Source organism: Filicampus tigris, chromosome 17 (genome assembly GCF_054856515.1).
Source record: "Filicampus tigris isolate MCC_2025a chromosome 17, RoL_Ftig_1.0, whole genome shotgun sequence".
Taxonomy (NCBI): Eukaryota; Metazoa; Chordata; class Actinopteri; order Syngnathiformes; family Syngnathidae; genus Filicampus; species Filicampus tigris.
The window spans coordinates 11,779,107-11,790,304 of record NC_141233.1 but is presented as its reverse complement, the minus strand read 5'-3'; the positions used below and the strand labels follow the sequence as shown (position 1 = coordinate 11,790,304).

Here is an 11,198-nt window from a genome sequence, read left to right as displayed (position 1 = left end):
GTTTTAAAAATGGATAAATAGCTGTTTGACTGCTAAAACGGGTAACATTTATCAGCATGAGTATGTAACAAAAAAGACCAATATGTTCAAAATATACTGTAATACAAATGAACATAAAACATTAGATCAACAATCGAAATGAGACTGCTACAATTCATGTTAGCTTTATGCTAATTATTGCTACACATTCTATGACATAAACCTGCTGCACGATGCATTTTAAAATCATATTCAAACCACGACTTTGACTTCATATATGTTTTCTATCTTGCTCACAATTGTATGCCTGAACTCAATAGCAAAATACTATATCGGCTTTACATTTACTAAAAACATGCATGATGATATTGATGTGAATTCCTTTTCTCCCATTCGGATAAACTCTAACCACAAATCAAATAACAGCATTTTTGGGACGATTCAGCATTTAGCTCTTCAAGAACTCTAGTGGTGCATATTCATCCTGGTTGTCGTTTCCAAGGATCGATTTGAGGAAAGGTACGACTCTGAAGACATTGATATGGAAATCTCGGGAGTTCTGGTCTGAGTCGACGACACCGCCGCCCTTGCACAAATTTTTGCTTCCCCAGCTGACCACTCCAATCTGGAAAATAGAATGAATTTGTCCGTTTAAAAAAAATATTCATCAAATGTGTTTTTGTCCTCATAAATACAGTATAAAGTGGAACGTTCTTTAGTTACTGTACAGCAGAGCTTGGAAACGCACTCACACTGTATTTAAGCAGAAGTAAAAGTCAGATTCAATTGCTTTATTTAAGTGAAAAAAGTAAAATAAAAAATAAAGGTATAAAGTATAAAGGCAAGAAGTAAATTGAATACATTTTTACTCTCAATTATACTGTATACAATACCCGTTTTGATAACTATGCACCTAACCTAAACATATTTCACCCTAAATATTGGGTCACGGGTTCCAAATTGTAAAATCTTTAAGGATATACCGGTACATTAAATCATATTTAGTTCATTTGTGAGGAAACAAAAAGACAGAAAGGCTTACCTGCACTGTGCGATGCTCGTAGTTCTTGAAGACAGCTCCTCCAGAGTCGCCTACCCCAAATGGCAATAGTCAGTGGGAAATACAGGTCTCAAACAATGAAAAAGCCATAAAGTTAGCCTACCTGTACACGCTATATGATCTCTGAATGGAGCCAGACCACCAGTGCACAGGAAGTTTTCCGTCACGGGGACCTCTGCTTTATTTGCTGTGATTCCCGGTGCCTCCAGTGCATGTTGAATGCATTCATCCCTCTGCGTCGGGCAAGGTCAAATCAGATCAAGGGAACTTAAGAGGGAACAACTGGCTCAATTTGTCAACAACTCACCTTATCGCCAAGTTTAGCGTGCACATGTTTTTCATCCACCCATTTGGACCTGCTGCGTGTCAGGAAAGTAAGTTTCTCCATATTCTTTAATAGGAGACGCTCTGTAGTTCCAGACCACAACATTATAGAAAATTAAGCATTACTGATTTAAGGATAAGGATATGTAGTTAGTAGAAAATGAATATAATTCTGAATGTAAAATATGACCTCACACTTACCACTGAAACATTTTTCCATGGTAAAAAGTTAGCAATTTTCACATCAAATCCACCATGTTTCTGGAATGTGTTGCTTAGTAACTTCACTTTGGTTCCCCCAGATATTTCTCACTATTTTTGGGGAATATCAGGTTGATAAATTCCTCCTGATGTTTTTTGTTTGTTCATTTGTTTTATTAGTAAAAAAAAAAAAAAAAGAAGTGTAAAACTTCACAACATCCAAGTAACTTTTGATCACCACTGTTTATGTAACATGTTTATGTGTATAAAATACGAAGTGCTCTTATATAGCCTTGCACCATATGCTGCCCAAAGCGCTTTACTAATGAGAAAATTCATATGCAATATCTGATTAGTTTTTTTTTTTTTTTTAAATCAAGGGGCTTATCAGCTTTTGGTCACCAAACACTTAAATTCCTAACTCGTACCACACCTGAGTAAATTGCCAAATGATGGCCGCAGATTGCCACTGCCAATTTAGAATTTAGCATCATTAACTCTATTATTTAGTTATTTTAATAACAGATTTTGTTACTTCAGTTACCTTGTTCTGCACAGGTGGATTCACCAACCAGTCGTAGAGCATCACTGGTCTCCTGGGTGCAGGGTATGCAGATGGGTCTAAACAAGGAGACAAGACAATGTTGCGATCGGTTTCACAAATGTCACTTTCTCAATCGCTATCGAATCACGTCGTACCTGACCAGAGTGGAGATTTTCACAAATTCAGTAAGTTGGATTAGAGCCACGTCGTAGTCGTAAAACTCCTTCACACCCTCGTTCAGTTTAGCGCTAATGTTGAACTTTGAGTGTAAAAAGAAATTCTTAACTCTTTTTGCTGTCGGAGCAAGAGAAAGAAATAGGAGCAACTGAGTTATCGGACACAGTAAATCCCATAAAAAAAACAGTTGCCCCAAAAATCTCAGTTTCTACAAAACAAATTTCCATTGATGCATTCCACAAAAATAAACATGAGATATGGTAGGTGAACCGTGATGTAGCGGGGGAAACAATCCTTTTAGAAGACAATGCTAAATGATGAAGGGACACTAGGGGTCATCTTACTTCTGCCCTGTCCATCATCGATGTCGACCGTGATGTGTTTGGGCAGATCTTCAAACGTGAAGCAGTGAGCGGCGGTCAAGACGAACATGGGCGTCACCAGGGAGCCCATACACTTCATCACTCTACCCCCGTTCTTAAAATATCAGTCAGACACAAATTAGATTTAGTCCACAAAGGCACCATGGAAAAGCAAATGGAAAGAAAAAACTGAAAAAGTCTTTATTTTGCACCTGGACAACAATCAACGCCGCCCATGGATAGTTCTCCCTTTTTTCAGTTGTGACATAATCTTTGTGAAGACCACATAAGCCTTTGACTTCATCCTCATCTGAAAGTGAATCAAAAACTGAGTGTCAACATTTCATTCAATACCATTACAAAAAAAAAAAACTTAAAAAAGATGACATCTTTAGCAGTCAGAAAGGAGCCCTTTTGTCATGTTAAAATCTTGTGTATAGCTCCAGATTAGATTTAGGAAATGATCACTTGGCTCAACACGTGTCCTTCGATGAGGCGAGGACTTGTGGAAGCAAAATACATAAAAAATCAATCCAAAACCCACCGATAATTTCATCAAATGTCTTTTGCAATTTTTTGATGTCCTTCATCCTGAAGTAATGGTTGCCACCCGTGCCCACGACGAGAGGCTCCAAGTCATCATCAAAGATCTGCGCCCCGATGGCGAAAATGTAAATGTCTGAAAGGATCATGCAAAATGAAGAGCATCTTTTTCATTTGGACTGGACTCAAATTCATTCGTGCTAACGCCTACTCACCCAGGTACTCTGCTCTCAATGGCTCTTTCTGCCTATAATTGGGGTCCATGTATACCAAATTCTTTATTTTTTCAACTGTAGCCTCAGGTGAACCACCCATGTTGTATGCACCTGTGTGTGGATTAAAAACACTTAATCCCTTTTGGTAGATAGATTTGAACAAATAACACTTTTGATCTTGAAATTTGACTCAAAAGACGAATGTATCCCTAAATTATTCGGTGGCGATACTGTAGTGTATATTATGAGTATTTCTGGCTTAACCTGGTCAAACTCTTTCAATGCTGCCCTCAGGCCTTTTTGTATGCCATTTTCTGTTAGCCTTTTATCTCATAGTTAATTACGGGTACAATCCATCGTTATTTATTTTGAGTTATATGTATAAGTGTTTTTCTAGACTATATTGGACTCCGACAATATACAAGTCAACCCAAAAATGTTATTTACAATAATATGTTCCATGCTCCTAGTCATGTTCCTAGTCAAAATGTGATATTCTGATTGATATTGTGTTTGTGGAATACAAATTAAGTCCACCTGTTTTTATCGATCTCAAGGGGCGGCCATTTTGTCACTTGCTGTCACCTGAAAATGACATCACTGTTTCTCAGGGCTCAGGTAACAACTAATCACGGCTCAGCATCAGAAAACAGGTGAGCCGTGATTGGTTGTTACCTGAGCCCCGAGCAACTGTGATGTCATTTTCAGTCGACAGCAAGTGACAAAATGGCCGCCCTGAGATGGATAAAAATGGGTGGATTTTGCTTCTTAACTCATACTCCACAAACGCAATTGTAATCAAAATGCCTTGTCTCAACTACTGGGTCTGCATAGAATATATTGTAAAGAACATTTTCGGGTTGACTTACCCTTTAATGGAAAAAAAGAAGGTTTTCTACCGAACAATAAACACAGAGAAAAAACATCTCAATAAGATTGACTCCAGGTACTATAGCACCATGCTAAAAATATCCCCTCTCATTAAAGTGCTGCAAATAGTGTGTACATATTGAAACGGACTTCAGAGGTGAATGACGTTACCGTCTGTAAAAAGAATGATGACGTGACGGTGCTCCTTAAAGCCCTCTTCCCCTGTTCGCTGCTTTATTAGCGCCATTCGCTCCAAGAAGGTCATGAAGACCAAGTTGAGATCAGTTCCGGCTGTGTTTCCATCTTTGAGTGGGGAACAACAAACACACTAAGAACCTCAAAGCCAAGCAGTAGAATAAAACATTTTCAAAAATAGGTCTGATTTGTTGTGCACTCACTGCCTATTTTAAAGTTTTCCACTTTTGTCTTCAAGACGTTCAGTTGGACTTTTCCGTCCAAAAAATCCAGAATGTCGACAACTTCAAATATTTCGGAGGAGAAAAATACTATTTCATAGTTTGGAGAGATGGGAAAGGATGAAATCTGTGCAGAGGGAAAAAAGAAAAGCCAATTAACTTTAGTAATGAGCAGACAAGTGCATGCAAATTGCCGGGAAATATGTTCCTCATCCTCACTAATTGCTTACGTGTGTTACTTTGTAAATGAGCCATTTATCTGCCAAAATAATATCCTGCATGCTGTACTGAAAACATGCCAAGGGACTCAGGCCAAAGAGCACTAGCCAGGATTATGATGCGTACATTAATTCATTATGAAATGCACTTGTAATGGGACGCTGCCCTGACAGCTAAATGGAATCAGACCCTGTTTGTACACGCTATTTGGACAGTGAGCCAAAATGTGCTCCTGAAGGTGTGCCAGGCACTTTGCTTCACACCAAACATGCTGCAACTTACGTTACATGACTTTACTGTACGAGATATTCACCTGTGTGAAATGAATTTTCCAATACCCGCAAATACACAAGCCCTTTTAATATTTAAAAAAAAAAAAATGTGCAAAAAAAAAAAAGAACATTTCAAATATCTGCAACTGCATTCTTTCTATCCACAATTGTCAGGTCAGAAATCTGCTGCGTCATTTTGTCTAGTCATTATTCTAGTTCAAGATATCCTTAATACTCCTCAATTCACATGTCCCTTGTCTGAAATCCTAAATTAAGTTTGAACTAGGCGAATTGCCATTGTAGATGCGTGTAATTGATTTGTGACTGTCATTTCAACAAATTACAATTACATATTAGAAAAAGTCCAAAGTCAACTTGAATACAAAGCTAATGAAATGAAAAGAAAGTGATGCTGCTGCTAATCTGTCAAGCATAACAGTCACGTGTATTCTTATTTTTCAGAATGTTGGCTGATTAATTAAATGTGGTACCCACTAAGTCACTAAGGTATTTTTGTAAGTCAGCATATTTGCTGATTGTCCGATTTAAAACAATCAGCAAAGCAGTCACAATGTAACTTGCGTCTCTTAAAAAGGGCACATTTGCTGACGTTCAGCATATTAAAAGACATGCCTGTTGTAGGTATCATCGAGATAATATTTACAATTTTCAACATACACACTTGTATTATACTCGTTAAAACTTGACTTCGCAATGTTTCACTTATTACAATCAAGGGGGGAAAAAGTGATTTTTATTATTGTTGTTACCTTGCTGATAAGCTTAGTTACAGTATCCCTGGCGTCATTGAAGTATTTCTCTTCAATGCTCTCAGAAATATCCACACCAATGTAGATGTTGAGTGTTCCCGTTTTTGAAATCCGGATTTTTCTGCCCTCCTGTGTGTCATCTGCATGGTTACAAAGTCAGAGTTAAAGAGTTACTACAGTATAACAATTGTGTTCCAGAAAAAATAGAGTTTTAACCATGCGCAGAGCATAATCATGCTGTCACACTGTAGCTTTTCATTTTATTGTGATAAATAAAACACATCATTGGGCATCATTACACTTACCTGTGGGCTCCAAAGTGGTTAGGCTGCCTTTAATTGCGCTGCCAAACGCCTCGGAAACCTCAAGTGGAGTATCATATGTATAATCGTCTGAGGAGGTAAAAACACCAAATTAATTACGGATGTTTTTATTACCATCCCCCACTCGTTCACAATGCTTTTAATCATCTGGCAGTGTTAATTACAAAACCAAAAGGATACACATATTTGGTATGTTGCGAAGGCTAAAACAAGGTATTTTGTACACAGGGTATTAGTCAGCTAACTAGCTAATGAATCACTATCAATCAGCAATTTACTGCCCATGACCTCTTTCTGACGCTACTATTGAGCCTGGCTTACTCAGAATGTATTGTGTCATTTGAGACTCGTATCATGATGTCACACACTAGGACAGGATGTTTCGAACATGTACAATTACTTCTGCATTTTCCAACAAGGGGTTGAACACGCTAATGAAAGAGCATAGGCCTGGTGGGCCAAAGGACCTAGCCCTTTACTTTATGCCGTTTACCCGTTATACTCAAATACCAGCAAGTCACGTAATATAAATATAATATTCTTATAGGCAGAACAGTGGACTCATGGCTAACATGCCTGTCTGGCTGTCTTAGTTAAGCTATAGGAAATACATTGTTAAATTAATTCACTGTCATAGATACAGTCAATTTGGATAAGAGTTTTCAATTTTAAAATGTAAAATTAAAAAAAACAATACTCTAAATTTACTGGGTGTAGAAATTGTTTGAGGCTGGGTGAAATAAGTAAAATATTTTGTGTGAGTGTGGCAGTGTGTGGCTTACAGTAGCAAGCTGGTTCTGTGCCAGTCCACTGGCCGTTCTCCAGGCACACTCGCTCACTGGAGCCAACCAGAAACAGTGTGCCGCTGCAGCTGTATTTCACTTTGTCGTCTAGTCCGAATGAATTCCCGGTTCTCAAGGCGCCAGCTGGGATCCCGGGATCGGCACAATCACTTCCTGCTGTGTGTGATCATTTCAAATGCACCAAAATCAAATAAAAATACAGAACACTAAACCTGACACAGTGGAACTGCCAAAGAGGAATGCAATCTGATTTATCAAGCAGTTTGATAGATTTTGCCCATAGAAAATAGAGTAAAAGGGATTTGACCCCCCATAAATTTAACCGTTGTCACACAATTAAGTTCATAACTGTATTTTAAGAAAAAAAACTAATACACAGTAAAACTACTCACCATTTAACGATCACTGCCAGACAAGTAATGGAAAAGAAACAGGTACGTGTTCATACGTTTATGTGTGTATACAGTAATACATAGTATTATAGTGCAGTGGTTTTCAAATCTCTTAGTACCACCTAAAAAAAATATGTAGCACACCAAGTACCACCGTCATGGCTAACATTAAAATAACAACATTCAAATGAAAATGCAGTAGAATAGTTGGCCCAATTATTCATCAAAAATGATATGGAGGTTGAATTCTTGTAAAGTTGATTTAATATTCTTGTAAACCACTGCAACAATATGCATCTATGGAAATTAACCCTGCGCTTAGATATTGGAAAATTATTCAATTGAAATGGACAGCAGATAAAAGTTAATATTAACACAAATAAAGGTTTTAGAACAAACATTTCAAAGTAAATACAACTAAATCTACTGAGACAGTGATTTTTTTTCACGTACCACTAGAGGGTGCCCATGTACCACTAGCGATACTAGCACCACATTTGGTGAATCGTTTATATAGTATACAAATACTCATAAGAGATTGGGGCGTGCGCAAATAGCGAAAATCTGTGCGGAATTGATACCACCCCTCCTGATACATTTTAAAATTGTGTTTATTCAACATAGTCCTTCGATGCCAAGACAGCCAAAAGACAAAAACAGAATAGGCAAGTTTTTCAGGCAATAGCGGAGGTTACAAAATAAATTAGCAAATGCTGCGCGAATAGGCAGGGGGAACAGCAAGCATCATAAGAACACATATTGATCTGTGCGGTTGCTTCATCAGTATTTGCCGTTTAGGAAATTAATAGCCAACAGAAAAACAACACTATTTCTGTCAATGTGTCAGCTCATTTTCGTGGTAGTCATTTGCCATTCTGCTTTGATTATTGAACATTAGCGTATTTTTGGTAAGATTACGTTTGTGTATGTAATTGAGTCATTGTATTGAGTAGCCAGAACTTTTGTCATTTATGTCATAAATTCAATATTTGGTTCTATTATTATCATAACACTTCTCTTTGACATCACTGGCACCCACCTGAGGTTAAAAAAAATGCCGATGTCTCACCTGATATTGCTTATGATGGTTTTAACTTTAATTTGGCAAATATTCCCAGCAAATGGTTGAATTGACCACTTTAGAGGTTCCACTGTGGTAAAAAGAAAAGTAGACTCACAGTCACGGCTGCAGATAGGAGTAGAGCCACTCCACTTGCCGTTTGGTAAGCAGACCCGCCTGGCTGAGCCTCGCAATTCGTAGCTGGAGTAGCACTCATATGTGGTCTCATTGTCTGCAAAGTATTTCTCCTGAGGAGGATAAACGCTACCGTGCATCAGCACGAAGGGGTTCGGGCACTCAACCACTATACATAGACAAACAGGGATTCCGATAAATTGTGAGAAGAGTGAGGCACTGGGTGAAAAGCGTCATCTTGGTGGTACTCACTCCTGCACGTCTGAGGTTTAAAGCGTTGGGGCTTTTCGCTCCACGTGCCACTGAGCAGGCACACTCGCCTTCTGGAGGGATATGGATAGAAACCCTCAGGACAATGGTAGACCAGCATGCTGCTTGCATTTAGACCCTTGGTCAGTGTGTAATGACCTCCCTCTATTTGCATATTGTCCTCGGTACAATCGCAGCACACTTCTCCAACTAAAATGAAAAACAAAGGTCACTCGGGGCATTTATGCACACATACAGGTAAAGTTATCATAAATCTGAACACAGATTGAGAGGCTGGGACACTTCAAAATCTAAAAAAACACGTTTGATCAATCAAGATTCTAACGCTGTAAAATGTCACATTACACTGAGCTCACCTATTAGGAGACACAAAAGTGCCGCACATCCAATCCACTGACCAGAGAGCTGCATGTTTGCAACTTCAACAAGCGAGGAACCAAAAAATGAGATGTTTTGCAGGAGATGGCCTTTTATCATCTCACACAGCGATGAGCCAAAATCAAGAAGTTACTTATTAACTTTAGGACAAATAGAATTAGATCAATATTACTGTCAGAGATGACAAGGGACTTTTTAATGTTGCACTATATCTCATAGTCATATTCATTTAGGTTGAAATCGATTGGTGCCGGTCAAAATGAAAGTAAAAGTCTTTTTGACTGGAATATCGATCAGTAACTCTTATTTCTGTGTTAAGAAATGGAATTTAATATTTGGATGAATGAAACTTCAATAGTGGATAATTGGTTTTTAGTCTTGCTGTACGAATGCAGTCTATCGTATATTATTGTATCAAATAGGTCATCTTTTCATTCTGTATTTCCCGCCATGTGAACAGAAAACCAAAGTACACTATCCCAGTGATTCCCAACCAGTATGTCGTGGCACATTAGTGTGCCATGAGAGATCTCTTCAGGTGTGCCGCGGGAAATTAAACAATGTGTATTATTTTGACAAAAATATATAATATTTTCTAATACATTTTGGGGGGTTAATTTCCATGTACAGTAACAGGGAAAACAATGAAATGCTCTTCCAATAAATGACTGCAGTTACATAATTAACCTTTTTATGTACTTTTTATGAATCATTTTGATAAGTGGTGTGCCGTGAAGTTTTTTTCCGATTTGAAAGATGTGCCTTGGATCAATAAAGATTGAGAAACACTGCACTAGCCTCATCATTTCCCAAAAATGGAGGCGTAGTTGGGCGAGGATTTGTTGACACACTGATCCAGGTATTGATCGCACACCACGCAGGTTCAACTGACCCTCCAGGAATTCCCAGAGTCCTCCTCATCCGGTGCTGCAAAGTAAAACATGGAAAAAGAAACCAACCATTTAAAAACTGACAGGTAACGCAGGAAGTGAAGTCCAAAAAGCCCATTACCTAACCCTCCCAGTCCTTTTTGAGCATTTCAGCAATGTATGTGAGAGTATTTCAGAGAGTGTTAGAGGTAATTCCCAGTGAATTATGTACCTGACGGTCTCTCAAATTATGAGAGAAATTACTGTTTTCCATGTGATTGTTAAACGGTTAAATTGTTTTTCATACATACTTGTCTATTGCACCTTTGTGATAACGTTTGGAAAACTGAAATACATTTCTAAGATTAAATTATAACATTTTATCTTACCTTAAGGAACTTGTATTAGTAGAGCTCAAGCACCCAAAAAAATAATTAGGGCTGGATTTTTCAGACATGGGAGTATGAGAGCATTGATAGGGACATAGACAAGGTCAATGTGTCAATATCATATATACAATATTTACAACGCTAGTTTTTCTTATATCTTGTGTGTCCTTTATTCCATTGGTATTTTTTTCTTTGAATAAAAACGAAGCAAGAATTATAGAGAAGTTTCTCTGTTGTGCACCCGATTTACCACAATCATAAATAATGGATGATTTGCGCAAAACCCAGAACAAAAACAACACACACGCACATATGCTTTTAATCCTTTGCAATTCTGCAAATTAATATAAAATCATGCTCAATATTTTATATATTTGTTAAGTAATGGAAAAATAATATGACTAAGGTTGGAAAGGAGTTTAACAGGGGTGGGGGGACTAACAGGGTGGAATTCACAACACTTTTATTAATATTAATTCATAGAATTTCCTGGATTATTTACAAAAAAATCCACCCTGGAAGATAACAGGGTGGATTTTTTTTTTTAATAACCTTTGCTCTATCAATTAGTGAATTTTAGAAAGCGGTTCAGATAATGGATGGATGTTCACAAAAGAATAGTGTATT

General features: G+C 37.8%; 1 protein-coding gene across 1 annotated transcript; it reads right to left on the bottom strand.

The window, feature by feature from the left end:
• Positions 1-81: 81 nt before the first annotated feature.
• Positions 82-9,415, bottom strand: LOC147133375 (complement factor B-like). The gene is made up of 18 exons (XM_086057267.1): positions 9,292-9,415; positions 8,918-9,124; positions 8,649-8,834; positions 7,058-7,234; positions 6,258-6,344; positions 5,953-6,092; positions 4,674-4,818; positions 4,447-4,578; positions 3,406-3,516; positions 3,192-3,326; positions 2,860-2,957; positions 2,630-2,762; positions 2,264-2,402; positions 2,109-2,185; positions 1,347-1,447; positions 1,143-1,272; positions 1,022-1,071; positions 82-604 (listed from the first exon to the last, which is right to left on the bottom strand). Exons 1-18 carry the CDS (start codon positions 9,410-9,412, stop codon positions 428-430), a joined length of 2,346 nt encoding a protein of 781 aa, XP_085913393.1. The 5' UTR covers positions 9,413-9,415; the 3' UTR covers positions 82-427.
• Between the last annotated feature and the right edge of the window lie 1,783 nt (positions 9,416-11,198).

Coding starts and splice junctions, on each gene's coding strand:
- LOC147133375 (XM_086057267.1), bottom strand. CDS start 9,412: ATGATAAAAGGCCATCTCCTGCAAAACATCTCATTTTTTGGTTCCTCG. Junction 6,345..7,057: donor CACAGAACCAGCTTGCTACT/GTAAGCCACACA, acceptor TTACCTCCTCAG/ACGATTATACATATGATACT. Junction 6,093..6,257: donor AACCACTTTGGAGCCCACAG/GTAAGTGTAATG, acceptor GTAACCATGCAG/ATGACACACAGGAGGGCAGA.